Source organism: Suncus etruscus, chromosome 6 (assembly GCF_024139225.1).
Source record: "Suncus etruscus isolate mSunEtr1 chromosome 6, mSunEtr1.pri.cur, whole genome shotgun sequence".
In the NCBI taxonomy this organism is placed as follows: domain Eukaryota; kingdom Metazoa; phylum Chordata; class Mammalia; order Eulipotyphla; family Soricidae; genus Suncus; species Suncus etruscus.
Window position 1 is genome coordinate 25,348,246 of NC_064853.1, and position 19,900 is coordinate 25,368,145.

At 42.1% G+C, this 19,900-nt stretch overlaps 1 protein-coding gene across 1 annotated transcript in view; it reads right to left on the reverse strand.

The window, feature by feature from the left end:
- SCP2 (sterol carrier protein 2) overlaps positions 1-19,900 on the reverse strand; it is an 86,738-nt gene that overhangs the window by 57,460 nt on the left and 9,378 nt on the right. Inside the window, exons 3-6 of the mRNA XM_049774781.1 lie at positions 17,189-17,260; positions 12,373-12,504; positions 8,194-8,258; positions 3,850-3,976 (exon numbers count right to left, since the gene is read on the reverse strand). Of these exons, the coding sequence (XP_049630738.1) occupies positions 3,850-3,976; positions 8,194-8,258; positions 12,373-12,504; positions 17,189-17,260 (396 nt within the window). The remainder of the gene's footprint in view (positions 1-3,849; positions 3,977-8,193; positions 8,259-12,372; positions 12,505-17,188; positions 17,261-19,900) is intronic.

Consider the following 19,900-nt stretch of genomic DNA (forward strand, 5'->3'; position numbering starts at 1 on the left):
AAAAAAATTAATTTTTTTAAAGACAAAGGAGTATCAAATGGCTTCAAACTCTCCCCTACAGATCTTGCCAGAGAAGTGGCCCAGATCCACAACTAATGTCCCAAAGAACCTGAGGCCACCAAATCTGCCCAGTTAGACTTGGTTGAGGTCAAAAACTCTGGATACTTCTTGGAACGGGGTGAGCAGATTCTCCTTCCTGCTTGTAGTCAGAGGGCACCCTCTGATATAGAAATATGTCAATTGTGTAACTGAAAATCATCAAGCTGCCAAGACACCAAAGTCTTCCAGCTCCATAGCTCTTAGACCACACAACCACAAACACAACTACATGACAACTCCAAATTTTATAGCACTGTCAGCCCAGAATGTCACGGTAGATCTTTTGATAATATTGCATAGAAGATCACCAAGCTCAATGAGCAAAAACAGTAACACAGGGGCCGGGAAGGTGGCGCTAGAGGTAAGGTGTCTGCCTTGCAAGCAGTAGCGTAGGACGGACCGAGGTTCGATCCCCCGGCGTCCCAAATGGTCCCCCCAAGCCAGGGGCGATTTCTGAGCGCATAGCCAGGAGTAACCCCTGAGCGTCAAACGGGTGTGGCCCAAAAACCAAAACCAAAACCAAAAAAAAAAAAAAAAAAAAACAGTAACACAGAAGGTTTGACTAGCCCCAATCAGCCCAGTAAATTTTTTTTTTGGGGGGGGGGGGTTTTGGGCCACGCCCTGCGGTGCTCAGGGGTTGCTCCTGGCTGGCTGCTCAGAAATAGCTCCTGGCAGGCATGGGGGACCATATGGGACACGAGAATTCGAACCAACCACCTTTGGTCCTGGATCGGCTGCTTGCAAGGCAAACGCCGCTGTACTATCCCTCCAGACCCAAGCCCAGTAAATTCTCAATGACTTCAGTAACACAATTGTGAGGTATTACAAACATCACAAATTGACTTTTTCTGATATAAGTTTAGATCAATTCTATCTTCTTTTATGTTGTAACTATCAATATGAAGTAAATTTGTTCGTGCCTGAAAAGGGAGCAGACTGAGGTCCCAAACTCTCCTCTGGATATAAAAAAAGCCAAGGAAGGAAATATCCACTGATATGGCTGATAAGGTTTTTATTGAGGATTTGGGGGGAGGTTGGCGCCCCACTCAATGGTGCTCAGGTGCTATTACTTATGTTATTTAAGTTATTACTTATGTTATATTACTAATGTTATTTAAAGGATGGCAGAATTTTTCAAAAAGAGTATTGTGTGGGCTGGAGAGATCTCACAGCAGTAGGGCATTTGCCTTGCATACGGCCAATCCAGGACTGACGGTTCTATTCCGGGCATCCCAAATGGTCCCCAAGCCTGCCAGGAGCGATTTCCAAGATTTCTGTAGAACCAGGAATAATCCCTAAGCGCCACTACCACTGGGTATGACCCAAAAACCAGGGGGAAAAAAAAAAGAAGAAAGGAAAAAAAAGTGTGTGTGTACCAAAAGTCACCCAGATGGGTTTAGTAAGAACAGGGGCCAAAGAGATAGCCCACGGGGATGCAGCATGTGTTCAACTCACAGCAAGCTCAAGTTCACTCCCCAACACTACATGCTACCCCAAGCACTGCCGGATGTAACCCTTTGAACACAAAGCAAAAAGTATTCCCCAGAGCATACACATACCCACCAAAAAAAAAAAAGAACTGGGGCAAGTAGGAAGTGGCTCAGCAGCAAGGTGTGTGCCCTGCATGAAAGAGATGTCGAGTTCGATCACTATGCCCCATGTAAGACCAGCTGGTCATCAAAGAAAATTTGAATTCTTTCAAATTGCTTCTGCCTCCCCCTTCCTTTCACTGCTGTTGATGAAGTGGTTGGGATGATGGGATGGCGCACATATCATACATTTCATAATATGAAATGTGCATACATTTCAACAGCATGCTTGTTTAGGTAACACACCAAGTTGCTGTGCTCACACACTCAGCTACCATGCTCTCCATAGCTTAGGGGACACTCCTTTAGTTGTTGAGTTTTCTTTCCAGGGACAAAGGACTGGGCCACACCAAATCATGCTCAGGGGCTATTGACACTGTATTCAGAAGCAACCCCTGGTAGTGCCTGAGATAGAATAGGAACTAGTGGGAGGCAAGGCAAGAGCCTTACTCACTGTACTATCTCCCCAGCCCAATGCAAGTATAATGAAATGAGATGGTAGTGACAGCAGCAAACTCCAAGAAAGTGTTTAGTTACAGAATTGTACACTTTAAAGGAGTGAGTTTGTTTTTTTGGGGGTTTTTTTGTTTGTTTTTGGGCCACACCCGGCGGTGCTTAGGGGTTACTCCTGGCTGTCTGCTCAGAAATAGCTCCTGGCAGGCACGGGGGATCATATGGGACACCGAGATTTGAACCAACCACCTTTGGTCCTGGATTGGCTGCTTGCAAGGCAAACGCCGCTGTGCTATCTCTCCAGGCCCAAGGAGTTGAGTTTTATGACGAGAGTCATATTTCAATAAAGTAACTTTATTCAAACCCCAATAAAGTAACTTTTAAAATAAATAAATAAATACTGACCCCTGTTCCTGGAATCACTGCTTGGAATCACCCCAAAACTAAAAACCTATTGCCAGATCAATAGTACAGTGGGCAAAGCATTTGCCTTGCATGCAACCAACCAAGGTTCAATTCCTGGCATCCCATATTGTACCCTGATCATGATCAGGAGTAACTCCTGACCAGAGAGCTAGAAGCATCATCAGGTGTTGTCTATAGAAAAAGAAAAATAACAATAATAACAAATTAAACCCTCCCATAAAAGTATTCAAAGAAGATAAAAGTATAAATGAAAAAGGTAAAGAAGGAGGCCAGGTGTGGCGAATTTTGCAAATAAGAGTTTGGTTCTGGCCCATAGCACTAAGGATATCCCCAGGAGCTGGCATATTATCCCAAAGTCGGTGATCCGGGCACCAAACCAAGTATGTGACCTCCAAATATCAAAACACATATGCTCCCAACACACACACACACACACACACACACACACACACACACACACACACACACACACACACACACACACACCTCTTGTCACTGCTACTTTAAGGCAGGCCCATTCTGGGCCATCACAAAAAAAGTAGGATTTCTACTTACAAAATAAAAATAATCAACTATGGAATTTAAGACCATAAAACACTATGGTATGACAGATGATGATGGAAGTCTAACATATTCATGTACTAAGAACGAAGTTTCTCTACAAAAACCTATTACTGAGAGAGAGCTTCCAGTCTTAATTTCAAATTCAAAACTGTCAAATCTCAGTTTCTATATAATCCACGATAAAGAATACACTTATGCTAGTGTTCCTCTTCCAATTTCTTGTTTTAGGGCATTTTAGGAACTGGGTTAGTGATGGGTTCAGTAGCAGAGAATTAGCCAAGGATATTTGAGTACTTGGGTTCAATACCCATCATCACTACCCCCCGCAAAAAAAAAGCATTATAGAAACTTCCCATGTGATGGCAGATATAGCTTATGATTAAATTATGCATGACTTTCTTCATGTTAACTCAGAAACTTTTTTTTTTTTTTTTTTTTTTTTGGTTTTTGGGCCACACCTGGCATTGCTCAGGGGTTACTCTTGGCTGTCCGCTCAGAAATAGCTCCTGGCAGGCACGGGGGACCATATGGGACACCGGAATTCGAACCAACCACCTTTGGTCCTGGATCGGCTGCTTGCAAGGCAAACACTGCTGTGCTATCTCCCCGGGCGCAACTCAAAAACTCTTGTATCCTATATATATTATGGCATTGCTTCTGGTACCTTTCTCATCCCGTGTAGAGAGCTACTGAAAAGCCTTCCCAGGTATTAACATACCATATTTTTTCATGTGTTCTTTTCCAGCATTCCCAAACATCTGAGGAGCAATTGGTTTTGCAGATAATCCATATTTATTGATCATGACTTCAAGGTGTTTATCCAATGGATTAGTCTTATCTGTAGACTAAAAGAAAGGAAAATTTAGTACTTGACAAAATGGATATCTCAACTACTACAATTTACTAAGAAATGCACTTAGGCTAAATGTATATGGATAATGTGAACAAAATCAGTCAGAAAATACTTTGTCAGGGGGCTGGAGCAATAGTACAGCAGGTAGAACATTTGTCTTGCATACGGCTGACCTGGATTCAATCCCTGGCATCACATATGGTCCTCCAAGCCTGCCAAGAATGATTTCTGAGCACAGAGCCAGGAGTAACCCCTGAGCACCACTGGGTATGGCCCAAAAACACACACACACACACACACACACAAGAAAAAAAAACTTTGTAGGGAATGTCTTTAGTAAGGAACACTTTGTTTTATTGTGTTTTGTTTGGCAGTGTTCGTTCACTACTGGTGTGGTATTCAGGGGACCGCATAGTGCCCAAGATCAAACCTAGGGTTTCCACATGCGAAGAAGGTACTACAGCCACTGAGCTCTCATGTTCCAGGGGGGAAACTTTCTTTTTTTTTTTTTTTTTTTGAGGGAAACTTTTTTACAAACAAGGAATCATTGAGAAAATGTTCACCATACAAACAATATACCGAGTCAGAAGAATTTCAATGATTTATTCAATATGATAAATATAATAAATTATTTATTATTTATTTACCCATGAAATATTCCTCCAAAATACATCACACACTAGGTCATGAAAAAAAAAATCTTAATGCATTTGGGCCAAAGAGATAGAGTAGCTTGTAACTTGTATGTGAATGACTGTGGTGTGATCCACAGAACCACATAGTCAGTCCCCTGAGCACAGAGCCAGGAGCAACTCTGAGCACTGCTGAGTATAACCCAAAACAAAAATAAATCTTAAAAAATTTAACCAAGCATCTTTCCCAACCACAGTAGTATGAAACCAGAAACTAAATATTAAAAAACTCACAAATATGTGGAGATCAAACAACCTATTAATAAATAGTCAATATATCAAAGAAGAAATCAAAACTATTTTCAGAAAAATGAAACTGGGTATATATCAAACTAAAACTTGCAGCAAACATACAGCTAAAGCTCTTCTTTTTTGTTCTGTCTTGTTTGGGGGCCACAACTTGCTGTGCACAGCACTTACTCCTGGCTCTGTGTTTGGGGATCACACCTACTAGGCTCAAAGATCATACGTGGGGCTGGGATTGAACCCAGATTGGTGCATGAAAGGCAAGTACCCTATCCACTGTTCTATCACTGCAACCAGAAATGTCTCCCTAAGAAACAAATGCAGTTTCAGAGCAATCTACAGTGAAGCAAAGCAGTTCTAAGAAAGATGCTCTTAGAGGTAAATGCTATATACTAATATACAGGACAGTAACAGTACAGGTCTCCAATTTGTGAGGCCCTGAGTTTGAGCACTGTCTACACACACACACACACACACACACACACACACACACACACACACACACACACTACCACTCTACTCCTCCTCTCCTTTAGTCCCCCATAACAACAATAATAACAAAAGTACCAAGGGCTGTAAAGATAATTCAGCAAGTCACCTTGAATGCCACCAACTAGATTTGATCCCCAGCACCTTGTATGGTCCCCCAAGCCCACCAAGAATGATCCTGAGTGCAGAGCCAGGAATAAACCCTGAGCACCACTGGGTATGGCCAAACACAAGCAAAATTTAAAGAGGCGGGGCGGAGGGGAATAGCTGAAATAGTAGAGCACATGCCCAGCAAGCTTGAGGCTCTGAATCTGATCCCTGGTGCCACATGGTTCACCCAACACTTCCAAGTGTAACTCCTGTGCATCACTGGGTCTCAGGAGAGCTGCATCACTCCCAGGCCTGAGCACCAGTTAGGCTTGTACCACTGAGCCAAGTATTCCTGAAGTGGCCCCACAATCCCCCAGTTCTGAAATGGGTCATCAGGTAAAATTAAAAATTAAACTTAAGGGGCCGGAGAGATAGCATGGAGGTAAGGCGTTTGCCTTTCATGCAGAAGGTCCGTGGTTCAAATTCCGGCATCCCATATGGTCCCCCGTGCCTGCCAGGAGCGATTTCTGAGCATAGAGCCAGGAGTAACCCCTGAGCACTGCCAGGTGTGACCCCCCCAAAAAAAAATTAAACTTAAGGGGACTGGAGCAATAGCACAGCAGTAGGGTGTTTGCCTTGTACGTGGCCAACCCAGGACAAACAGTGGTTCAAATTTCGGCATCCCATATGGTCCCCCGAGCCTGCCAGGAGCAATAACTGAGCAAAGAGCCAGGAGTAACCCCTGAGCACCACCAGGTAGGACCCAAAAACCAAAACAAACAAACAAAAAATTAAAATTAAGGGGCCAGAGCAATAGTATGGTAGGAAAGGCATTTGCTTGCATGTGGCTGACTTAGGTTTTGATCATTGGCATCCCATATGGTCCCTTGAGCACTGCCAAGAATGATTCCTAAGCACAGAACTAGTAATAATCCCTGAGCATTGCCAGGTATGACACCCCCCCAACACAGAGAGAGAGAGAGAGAGAGAGAGAGAGAGAGAGAGAGAGAGAGAGAGAGAGAGAGAATAACTTTTAAAAAAGAAAAGAAAGGGCAGGGGCTGGAGCAACAGCACAATGTGTGGGGCATTTGCTTTAAGCAGCCCACCCTAGTTTAATCCCCAGCACCCCAAATGGTCCCTAAGGCTGCCAAAATTGATTTCTGAATGCAGAGCCAGGAGTAAACACTGAGCCCATCCAGGCAAGCCCCCATCTCTAAAAAGAGATTATATATAGGATATAGCTAAGTGGCAGAGTGTAATCCCTCACACAAATGAAGCCTTGAACTCAATCTCCATCATGGGCTGGAATTTTCTAGAAGGAAAATAATTTCTTCAAAAAGTAAACTTGCGGGGCCGGAGAGATAGCATGGAGGTAAAGCGTTTGCCTTTCATGCAGGCGGTCATCTGTTCGAATCCCGGCATCCCATATGGTCCCCCGTGCCTGCCAGGAGCAATTTCTGAGCCTGGAGCCAGGAATAACCCCTGAGCACTGCCGGGTGTGACCCAAAAACCAAAAAAAAAAAAAAAAAAGTAAACTTGCATGGGGATATAAAGTTAGTACTGGGATTAAGGCACTTAACTTGCATGCATAACTGGGACAGCTGAGTGTGGCCCAAAAGAAACCCAAAGCAAAATAATTAAATAAAATAAAATTTTAGTTAAGTCTCTGTGAAGTGCCTTGGGTTATTGTCATCTTGGACTCAATTCATACTCTGAGGTTTCTTTGACTACCCTTCTTACCCAGAATTTGGTTATAATTTCACAAAAGGGACAGTTTATAGTTTACTAATTATCAATGAAAGTTTAGGGGTTATTTTTCTCCATTTCTTTTTGACTCCCCTGTTCTGTTGCAAGCCAAGAAATTCTTCCTGTAATCCCCAATATATAAAAAAAGAAGGAAAGTTTAACTTTAGATTCACTGTTATCCACAGAATTTCCCCCTCTGGGATCCCAGATTAAGGTGGGGAATGTGTTCTGGGAGGCTGTTAGCATTGACTCTTTTCTTCCTTAAGGAAGTTCTAAGGTTTCTTTGGTTTGTTGTTGTTGTTGTTTGTTTTTTGGGCGACACCTGGTGACACTCAGATATTTCTCCTGGCTTAGAGGACCATATGGGACACTGGGGGATCGAACTGAGGTTCCTCCTAGGTTAGTGCATGCAAGGCAAATGCCCTACCGCTGTGCTATTGCTCCGACCCCGCCATTCTCTGGAATTTCTCTAAATACTTCTCTCTCGTTGGTTCTTTGATGCTTTGGGGTTAGTAGGTTTACAGTCTATTCAAATACGTTGATCATTTGGAAAACTGGTTCAAATAATTTTGCCATTGCCAAAATCAGAAATCACACACTTCATTAATATTCTTTATTTTGTTAAATTTTTTGCAAAATAAATACATGAATGGCTTTTAATTAAATAGATAAATCACCTTAAAATTAACTATCTACCTTCTCAATACATCATTCCCACAATAAAGCTAAATTATCTCTATCATGTATGCTGTTCTAACATATCAAGATCTATATACAATTACATACAATCTCACCTGTAAGTCTTTGGGCTATATCAACTCATTTAATAAGTATGTTAAATAGTATTTTCTGCTATTTATCAGGAAAGATGTAAGGGAGTAAAATGGGCACATTTTCCCCTTAATGTTATAAAAGTAATTCCAAGACAATAATAAAGGAGACTCACACCAGCTGAAAGCGATCCTTTACTCATCTTCTCAAATCCAAGAGCCAAGACACAATTGGCTACACCTTTAAAAAAAATGTAATTGAAAAGTTACATGTAAAGACATTCAACAAAATACAAACACCTTAACTTAAATAATCATATAAGTTTATATAAGATGGAAAAACACATACTCTAACAAAAAAAATTTTTTTTTGGTTTTGGGGCCACACTCTGCAGTGCTCAGGAGTAACTGCTGGCTGGTTCGGGAACCATATGGGATGCCAAGGATCAAACCATGGTCAGCCACATGCAAGGCCCTATCTGCTGTGCTATCATTCCAGTCCCACCAACTAAAATTTTAATAGAAGAAAAATTACAGAAAATTTGTATAAGCTTTTAGGTTAAAGGAGTGTTTATTCCTTTGATCCTTGATTTGGGTTAGTGTGACACTCAGGGGTTACTCCTGCCTATGCAATCAGAAATCGCTCCTAGCTTGGGGGAACCATATGGGACGCCGGGGATCAATCCAGGTCCATCCTAGGTCAGCCACATACAACGCAAATGACTGCCGCACTATCATTCTGACCCCAATTCTATTCTAAATTCTATTTAGAATTCTAAATTCTATTCTATTCTAAATTCTAATTTTAAATTTTATTCTAAATTTATTCTATTCTAAATTTTATTTAAAATTCTAAATTCTATTCTATTCTAAATTATAAATTCTATTCTTAGAATATTCTAAATTCTAATTCTAAATTCTATTCTATTTATTCTAAATTTTATTTATTCTAAATTCTATTCTAAGTTCTATTTCTAAATTCTAAATTTAGAATTCTTTTTTTTACTAATATATTTATTTAAACACCTTGATTACAAATATGATTGTAGTTGGGTTTCAGTCAAGTAAAGAACACTCCCCTTCACCAGTGCAACATTCCCATTACCAAATCTCCCTTCTCCCCACCCCACCTCTTGCCTATACTCGAGACAGGCTTTCTACTTCCCTCATTCATTCACATTGTTATGATAGTCCTCAGTGTAGTTATTTCTCTAACTGCACTCATCATTATTTGTGGTGAGCTTCATGTTGTGAGCTGGACCTTCCAGCCCTCATCTCTTTTGTCCCTGAGAACTATTGCAAAATGTCTTTTATTTTTCTTATAACCCATAGATAAGTGAGACTATTCTGCAACTATCTCTCTCTGACTTATCTCACTCAGCATAATAGATTCCATGTACATCCATGTATAGGAAAATTTCATGACTTCATCTCTATATATACATATACATATATACATATATATGTATAATATTCCATTGTGTATATGTACCACAGATTCTTTAGCCATTCATCTTTTGAAGGTAAATTTAGAATTCTATTCTAAATTCTATTCTATATTCTAAATTCTATTCTATATTCTATATTCCAAAGTTAGGAGCTGGAGTGAAAGCACAGCAGGTAGAGCATCTGTTTTGCACATGGCCAACCCGGGTTCAATCCCCAGCATCCCACATGGTTCCCCCAGAACCAGCCAGAAGTTCTAAGTGCAGAACTAGGAGTACCCTTGAGTCCCGACGTATGGCCCCAAAACAAACAAACAAATATAAATAAATAAATAAATAAAAATTCACATATAGGATGGAATGCTACTGTATATGCTACTTTCTTTTTGTTTTGTTTTTGTGCCATATAGAGGTGGTGTTCAGGGGTTATTTGCTGCTCTAAGCTCAAAAATTGCTCTTGGTTCCATATTATTAATCATCAGGGAGATGCAAATCAAAACAACAATGAAGTACCATCTCACATCACAGAGACTGGCACGCATCCCAAAGAATAAGAACAATCAGTGTGGGGCCGGGCGGTGGCGCTGGAGGTAAGGTGCCTGCCTTGCCTGCGCTAACCTAGGACGGACCGCGGTTCGATCCCCCGGCGTCCCATATGGTCCCCCAAGAAGCCAGGAGCAACTTCTGAGCGCATAGCCAGGAGTAACCCCTGAGCGTCACAGGGTGTGGCCCAAAAACCAAAAAAAAAAAAAAAAAAAAAAAAAAGAACAATCAGTGTTGACAGGGATGTAGAGAGAAAGAAACTCTTTTTTTTTTTTTTTTTTTTTTTGGTTTTTGGTTTTTGGGCCACACCTGGCGGTGCTCAGCGGTTACTCCTGGCTGTCTGCTCAGAAATAGCTCCTGGCAGGCACGGGGGACCATATGGGACACCGGGATTCGAACCAACCACCTTAGGTCCTGGATCGGCTGCTTGCAAGGCAAACGCCACTGTGCTATCTCTCCGGGCCCGAGAAAGGAACTCTTATTCACTCCTGATGAATACTGTCTAGTCTAGTCCATCCTTCATGGAAAACAATATGGAGGTTCCTCAAAAAACTGGAAATTGAGCTCCCATATTATCCAACTATATGACTCCTAGGGATATACCCTAGAAACACAAGAATACAATTCAAAAATTCCTTCCTCACACCTATAATTATTGCAGTGCTATTTACAATAACCAAAATCTGGAAACAACCAAGATGCCCTTCAACAGATAAATGGCTAAAGAAACTGTGGTACATATACACAATGGAATACTATGCAGCTGTCAGAAGAGATGAAGTCATGAAATTTTCCTATACGTGGATGTACATGGAATCTATTATGCTGAGTGAAATAAGTCAGAGGGAGAGAGATAGACACAGAATAGTCTCACTCATCTGTAGGATTTAAGAGAAATAAAAGACATTATTGTAATAATGCCCAGAGACCATAGAGATGAGTGCTGGAAGGACCGGCTCACGATATGAAGTTCACCACAAAGAGTGGTGAGTACAGTTAGAGAAATAACTGCACTAAGAACTATCAATACAATGATAGTGAGAGAGAGAAATAGAATGTCTATTCTGAAGACAGGCAGGAAATATGGGAGGAGGGAAATGGTGAACATTGGTGGCAGGAAAGTTATACTAGTAAAGGGGAGAGTGTACATTCGATGACTGAAACCCAACTATGAACATTTTTGAAATCACTATGCTCAAAGAATTTATTTTTTAAGTTTCAGGTTTCTACCTAAACCTATGCACCCCAAATTATAATTCTTTGATCACAAATAAATTCTTGATTGTCTCTTATTTTCCTTTTATCTTTGGGAGTGTTTATTTATTCCTTTGATCCTTGATTTGTTTTGTTTTGTTTTGTTTTTGTGCCACACCCGGTGATGCTCAGAGGTTACTCCTGGCTATGCGCTCAGAAATTGCTCCTGACTTGGGGGACCATATAGGAAGCCAGGGATTGAACACAGGTTTGTACTGGGTCAGCCATGTGCAAGGCAAATGCCCTACTGCTGTGCTATCTCTCTGGTCCCTCTTTTGATCCTTGATTTTTTTTTAATTTCTGATTAATGTGGAGATATTTGAATAAAGAAAAAAAATATGAAAAAGACTAGTTGGGGGCTGCCAGAAAGATAGTACAGGGGTTGAGGCACTTTCCTTGCCTCTCAACAACCCCAGGTTGAATCATAGAGAGCATAAGCCTTTGGAGTTATCAAAGGTCACTTCAGGGTGTACAGCCAGGATTAGACCCTGAACACTGCCAGGTGTAGGCTCAAAAAAAAAAAAAAAAAAAAAAAAAAACAAGGGACCAGAGTGATAATTCAGCACAGTAGTAGGGCATTTGCCTTGCACATGGACGACCCAGAACAGACAAAGGTTCAATCCTCGGACACAGGTTCAATCCCCAGCATCCCATATGGTACCCAAGCCTGCCAGGAGCGATTTCTGAGTGCAGAGCCAGGAGTAAGTCTTTAGTGCTACCAGATATGGCCCAAAAAAAAAAAAAAAAAGCCAAGAGAGAAAAAAAGTAAAAGTTTGGGCCAGAGAGCTAGTAAAAGAAATGAACTTTTTGCCCTTCATATGGTCAGTGTGAATCACTGAAACTACATTCAAGCACTGAAATCTGTGGTTGCTGCTTAAGGGCCCTCAATGCTTTGGAGTCAAAGCAACAGTAAGCAGGTAGTGCCAGGACGGTGATGCAGGGATCAAACCCAGGACCTCACACATTGTAAGCACAAACTCTACCATTCCTGGCTCAAAAAAGAATGTTTTTAATAAATCAAACACATTGCAAAGCAATTTTTCTGATCAGGTGAAACAATGAAGATCAGTGAGCAATAATTCCACATCTGTTTGAGAAAAAATCAGCACTCACCACCCTGAATCAGCTGCCGGGCCATAAACAAGGCAGTGGAACCAGTAGCACAGTTATTATTGACATTGACTATAGGAATTCCAGTGAGGCCCAGACTGTGGTAGATAGCCCGCTGCCCACAGGTGGAGTCACCTGGAGAGAAAGAGAAATGAAAACGTTAATAACTGTGAAAGGGAATTACGGATTGATAACATAATAACAATAATACTGCATTATGGCTTCTTCAATATTATACCTTTGCCTCGCAAACACCATGAGCAGAAAAACAAAAGCACTATTGACGTTTCTAAATAGAAACCATGAGGAGACATAATCTACTTTGCAAATAAAAATAATATTCTCAGGAACTGGAGAGACAGTACAGAAGGTGACATGCTTGCATGCAGGTGACCCGGGTTTGACCCCTGGCACAGTGGATATGAAGACATCCAAAAAAAAAATTAGTTTAGCTAGAGGGTTGATAGTCCAAGGAGGGGGAGTTAATACAAGGGCTCTGAAGCTCAACGAAAAGGCCCTGAATTCACTTTTCATCTGCCACCTCTCCCAGAGGAAGACAATCTTCAGAGATTCTACCTTAGCTTCCTCTTCCCTTCACACACCCCTTTTTGAAATGTCAAATTCCCCTTAGACTTGGTTAGCATTAGAGAGATATTGGCCTGCTGGCAGCTGCCCTTCCTCCCAAGAGCATTGTCCCAGAACAATAAATACAGTAAATGGAGGATAGTCAGGGCTTTTCAGTCCATGAGGCTGCAGAGCCCCTGACCCCTATTATGACTGGTTTGGTGTTTTTTTATTTTGGGGGGGGGTTGCAGTAGCCAGCTGCATTCAGGAGTTATTCCCAGCTCTGTGCTCAGAAGTTATTCCTGGCAGGCTCAAGGAACCATATGGGATGCCAGGGATTGAAACTGGGTTGGCTGCATGCAAGGCAACTGCCCTATCCACTATGCTCTGGCCCCAGTTGTCTTGTTTCCTTAATTCTCAGCAGCACCCCGATAGCACAGCAGGCCTGTTCACCCCAGCATGGCATCACACAGGGTCTTTTGAATCTTGACAGGAGTGATCCCTGAATGCAGAGCCAGGAATAACTGCCAAGCACAACCAGGTGTGGCCCCAAAACCACTAGCATCATTATAAAATAATTCTCAGAATACATAACATATGTGCATGTTTCTTCTATAATGAGGACAGGAAAGTTGACCAAGCAAAAGTAGACCATTCTAGAGATACACAAGGACTGAGATACAGCTCAGTGAAGCACTAGGCTCAATCTCTGGCACCATCATGAAGAAAAAGATAGGTACTCATATCTGCCTATAATTTCTTGGACTAGAGGGCTAACCCAACAGGCTGAATGCATGCTTTGTATGCCAGAGGCCTGGGTTCAATGCCTGACATCATATGGTCCTCCAGGAAAAGTCTAGAATAGCCTGAGATTACCAAGGGTAGCCCAAACGCCCCCCCCCCCAAAAAAAAAAGAAGAAGAAATAGCAATACCAAAGAAACTTCTCTTCCCGTAGGGCTGCAAGGGCCTCTTCTTTGGAGTGGGGGATAAGCACCATATAGTGTCATGGGTACATGTGTGAGTGTGTGTGTGCAGGCATGCATGCATGCACTGATGCCAGGAGTCAAACCCAGGGCCTCATACAAAGAGGGCAAGTGATCATAGGCTCACAAACCCAGCCACGAGAGAGGATCTCTGACGAACCAGGCATGTGTTGTCACTTGGGGCATATGTCCCACACCAAAGAAGCTCTGCATATACAATTTAGAACAGTCACCAAAAGTCACTAAGTAAAAAGCAAGAAGCAAGATAGAAAATAGCACATTACTCCCTTCCTATGTATGGCATAAAGAAGGAGAAAGGGGAACTTGCACCTTCATATCCTTCTGTTTGTATTCACACAAGTGGCCTCTGCAAAGACACCTTCTCTGTCAGTGAAATGGGTTGTCCAAGGGCCAGGCACCAAGAGCCTGAAGAGTAAGACTCTACCACCACCTTCTGTAAATTTTGTATGGAAGGTGAGATTTGAGCTACACTTAACCATGCTCGAGACTTACTCCTAGTTCTATGTTGTGTATGTAAACATTTTATGGGATTATTATGTTACTGACCCTACCCTGATCGGTGATTGTGCCCTACCCTAGGGTGTAACCTGGCATTCTGCCCCCACCCTAGGGTGGTACCTGATTCTGCTTCCACCATTGGGTGGTGCCTGATCCCACCATTGGGTGGTACCTGATTCTGGGGATAAAAACAAGGGTCTGTGAAAGGCGAGGGGCTTTTGGCTGGAACTGATGCTGAGGCTTTGGACTTCAGTCTTGTCCACCGAATAAAGCTAATATTTCCACAAGCCTGACTGTCTGCGAGTTGTTTACGCGCCGGTTCACCTCAGAACCGCCGGCTGAACAGGGTGGAGGACTCGTGCTCCGAGCTGGAGGGGAAAGACCTCATCCTCCATCCCTCCATCAGTCAACCTCTTCAGGGGCTGATTTGCAACAGTTCTGCACTAAGGAATCACTCCTGGAAGGCTCAGGGGACCATAGAGAGGCAGGGATATAACCCAGGTCAGCTGCATACAAGGCAAATGCCTTCCCTGCTATACTATTGCTCCAGTCCCTCATGTTTTATATTTTTGAATCAAGTAAAGTATCTACCTCAGAAAAAATGGTGAACTTAATTGAAAAATGTTGGGGCCGGGCGGTGGCGCTGGAGGTAAGGTGCCTGCCTTGCCTGCGCTAGCCTAGGACGGACCGCGGTTCGATCCCCCGGCGTCCCATATGGTCCCCCAAGAAGCCAGGAGCAACTTCTGAGCGCATAGCCAGGAGTAACCCCTGAGCGTCACAGGGTGTGGCCCAAAAACCAAAAAAAAAAAAAAAAAATGTTAATGACCTTCCTTCCTTCCTTCTTTCTTTCTTCTTTTTTTTTCTCTTTCTCTTTCCTTTCCTTTTCTTTGGGGGGATCACACCCGGCAGCGCTCAGGGGTTACTCCTGGCTCTGCACTCAGAAATCGCTCCTGGCAGGCTCGGGGGACCATATGGAATGCCGGGATTCGAACCACCATCCTTCAGCATGAAAGGCAAACACCTTACCTCCATGCTATCTCTCCGGCCCTCCTTTCCTTTCTATGTTAGAATTACAACACAGCCCTTGCAAGGTGAACTTCAGGCACCTTGACATTGAAGGAGGGGCCTTGTTGCAGGCAGTCTGTGTTCTCATGATGTCATCCTCTGTCACGCCGAGCTATCCTCAAACCCCAGGAGCTGAGCGAACGTGCATCGCCATCAAGTACCTTTCGGGCTCTGAACAGACCTGATGGGGTATCCCAACACTTGGCACTGTAGGATCCTGATGAACAGAGTGTCCATGGCCTGCGCCAACACCCTACACAGAAGCCCCTGTGTCTGTGGGCACCAAGACCGACAGCTCCATCCTATTCAGTTCAGTGAGGCTGTCAGGCTGTCAGGCTGCTACCAGCATTACACTTTCCGAGCTAGGCCAGGCCCCCTGCATGTCCAGCACCCCTGATTATGTTGAAAATGAAGGTACATCAAAACATGATGTGAGGGGCCAAGTGATGGCAATCGGTACGGCATTTGCAAGCGGTCAACCTGTTTGATTCCTGGCATCCCATGTGGTCCCCTAAGTCTGCCAGTAGTGATTTCTGAGTGTAGAGCCAGGAGTAAGCCCCTCAGCGCTGCCTCGTGTGACCCAAAAGAAAAAGAAAATATAATAGTTTGCAAGTTACTAAAGTAATAATGACAGTAGAAAAATAATTTTAAAAATGTTAATGATGGCTCTAAAGAAAATTTGTGAAATAACTTAACAAACATAGTTAAATGAAAGAAGCAGGCTACCAAAACATATAAATAAGGAACTAGATTCCTGAGAGAGAATACAGTAGATGTAATAATAGTCACATGCTTCTCACTGCAGGGCACAAACTAAATGATTAATGGTAAAAATCTCTGGATAGGGCCCGGAGAAATAGCACAGCGGCGTTTGCCTTGCAAGCAGCCGATTCAGGACCTAAGGTGGTTGGTTTGAATCCCGGTGTCCCATATGGTCCCCCGTGCCTGCCAGGAGCTATTTCTGAGCAGACAGCCAGGAGTAAGCCCTGAGCACCGCCGGGTGTGGCCCAAAAAAAAAAAAAAAAAAAAAAAACTCTGGATAATGGAATTCCAGGTAAACTGTTCTTTATGCTTTTCTGTGTTTATTTTTTCAATTGGCAAATATTGCTTTTCTAAACAGAGCATGTAGCTAATCAGGGTTTGAGTCCCAATATCACATATAGTCTCCTGAGCAAAAAAAATTTAAAAATTATTAGATATTAAAAAGGCAATACAAATTTAAAGATAATAAAGAGCAAAAATATATCTTCTGGAAATGTGTCTTCTGGATCTACCATTTTATGATAACAATGAGTAACTTTTTTTTAAGATGTAAATTTCTCATTTAGAGTCAAGGATGTATTTCAAGAACCAGAGCACAGGCCTCACATGTTCAAGGTCTTGGGTTATATTCCTGATACAAAACATGTGGTCCCCCACCTACAACACTGCCACAAATGGTACTCCTCCCAAAACGGCTTTTAGTTATGTTTTGTTCATAACACCAGCAAATATATATAAGTAGATGGACACATACAGAAAATATATATAATTAAATAGACACATACAAAAAACCTAAACATGATGGGATTGAGTTTTTAGTTTTGAGAACTAAAGCTCACAAATCCCTGAATGTTATTTATGGAGTTGGTGTCTGATTTAAGCAGAGATTGTTTTAGTAACCATAAAATATATAACTTATACCTACCATAAACATAGCCAACACATGCCTGTTCCACCGCTGAATAAGGGATCTGTGCATCACTTAAAGCCTTCAGACCTAGAAAAAAATAAGGGGATTATCAAAGAGTGCTTTAAGTATTTGGTTTGGGAGAGGGAAAAGTAACTTTAGCCTGGGGGCTGGAGAAGTAGAATAGTGGGTAAGGTGCTTGCCTTGCATGTGGCAGACTCAGGTTGGATCCCAGCATCCAATATGGCACAGTACCCCAAGCACTTCAAGACTTAATTTCTGAGTGCGAAACCAGGAATAACTCTTGAGTATTGCCAATATGGCCCAAAACTATTAATAATACTAACAACAACAACAACAACATCACTCTGAGGACTTCAGGGTAAACTCTTATCTCTGTCTGCCTGAAACTGTGCTTCTGAATCCCCGAAGGTTTCCTCAGAGGCCTAGGGAGCGCACCCCCAAAGAACTGCATTTTGAAGCTGGTGAGTGCCTACATTCTGGGGCTGCGGGATCGCTCTGCCGTGCCTTTGTTCACTCTGAGGACTGTCAACTAGAGGCAGCAGAAGAGCGCTTCGCTTCGCTTCCCTTCGTGGCCGCGCACCCTTTCTAATCAATGAACCCCACCACAACACGCAGGAAAAACCACACTACAAGCGTGACAATGGGGAAACCTCGCAGGCAAACACCATCCATAGAGAATGAAGACGAAAGCTTGGTTGACCTAATAAATTCCAACCACCTAATTAATCTTTCAGATAAGGAGTTTAGAATAGAAATATGGAATATGTTCGTAGAACTCAAAAAGAGCATAGATCGATCTGAAGAGAACACAAAGATAGAAATCAGAAAACTCCAAACTGAAATAACAGATCTGAAAAATGCGGTTGCTCAACTGAAAACCACAATGGATAGCCTCGCCAACAGGATATCAGCAGCTGAGGAGAGAATCGGAGTACTGGAAGATGTGATGCAGAAAAGCTCAACACAACAGAAGAAATTGGAAAAAAACCTTAAGACAAATAAACGGTCAATGGAAAAAGTACTCAAGGCATGCGAACAGATAAAAATAGAAGTCTTTGATAAACAACAGAAACAACATAAGAATCACTGGAGTCCCAGAAACCCAAGAAGAATATCTCCAAGAAGAATCAACTGTCAAAGACATCATCAAAGAGATACTCCCAGAGTTAAAGACTACATGCAATCAAATCCTGCATGCCCGAAGAATACCAGCTAAAAGAGACCCAAAGAAAAACACCCCAAGACATATCCTCATTACAATGACAAATCCCATAGATAGGGATAGAATACTGAAAGCAGCAAGATCAAAAAGGAAAATTACATTCAAAGGAGCATCCCTAAGACTTACAGCAGACATGTCACAAGAAACTCTCAAGGCCAGAAGACAGTGGTGGGATATTGTGACAAGACTGAATGAAATGAATGCCTCACCGAGAATACTGCACCCAGCCCGACTCATGTTCAGGTTTGGAGGAAGAATACACAGCTTCATGGATAAACAACAGCTCAGAAACTTCACAGATGATAAACCAGCCTTAAAGGAAAAACTGACAGGTCTACTCTAAGACAAGAGAGACCAACAAACACAGCAAACTTATCTACAAAGATGACATTAAATCCTATGACAATCATCTCCCTCAATGTCAATGGACTAAATTCACCAATTAAAAGACACAGAGTGTCAAAATGGGTCAAAAAGATGAATCCAACCTTCTGCTGCCTACAAGAAACACATCTGAATAGTCAGAACAAACATAGACTCAAAATCAAAGGCTGGTAGAAAATTATCCAAGCAAACAACACCCTCAAAAAAGCTGGGGTGGCCATATTAATATCTGATGACACCAACTTTATACTCAGAAAAGTGGTAAGGGACAAAGATGGACACTATGTACTAATCAAGGGATATGTGCAACAGGAAGTAATCAGACTATTAAACATATATGCACCCAATGAGAGACCAGCAAATTATCTAATACAATTACTGACAAATCTGAAAGAAGAAATCAATAATAACACAATCATTGTGGGAGACTTCAACACAGCCCTATCAACACTTGATAGGTCAATCAGACTGAAACCCAACAAAAACATACGAGCCCTGAAAAGAGGTATGGAAGAAAGAGGACTAGTAGATATATACAGGACACTCCATCCCAAAAAACCTGGATACACATTCTTTTTCAATGTACATGGGTCATTCTCCAGAATAGACTACATGCTGACACATAAAACATACCTCCATAAAATCAAGAGGATAGAAATCTTGCAGGCTACCTTTGCTGACCACAAGGCTCTGAAATTAGATGTGAACTACAAAGCCACACAGAAGAAAAACTTTAACAATTGGATATTGAACACCCTGCTACTGAACAACCAGTGGATCCGAGATGAAATCAAAAAGGAAATCAAAACTTTCCTGGAAACAAATGATAATGAAGACACAAACTGCCAGAATCTATGGGACACAGAAAAAGCGGTCCTGAGAGGAAAATTTATAGCTCTACAAGCACACATCAGGAAGGAAGAAGGAGCATACCTGAATAACTTAATGGCACAGCTTAAAAAATTAGAAAATGACCAACAAAAGAAACCAAAAAATAGGGAGACAGAAGGAAATAACAAAGGTGAAAGCAGAACTCAATGAAGTGGAAAACCAAAAAGCAATCCGAAAGATCAACGAAAGCAGAAGCTGGTTTTTTGAAA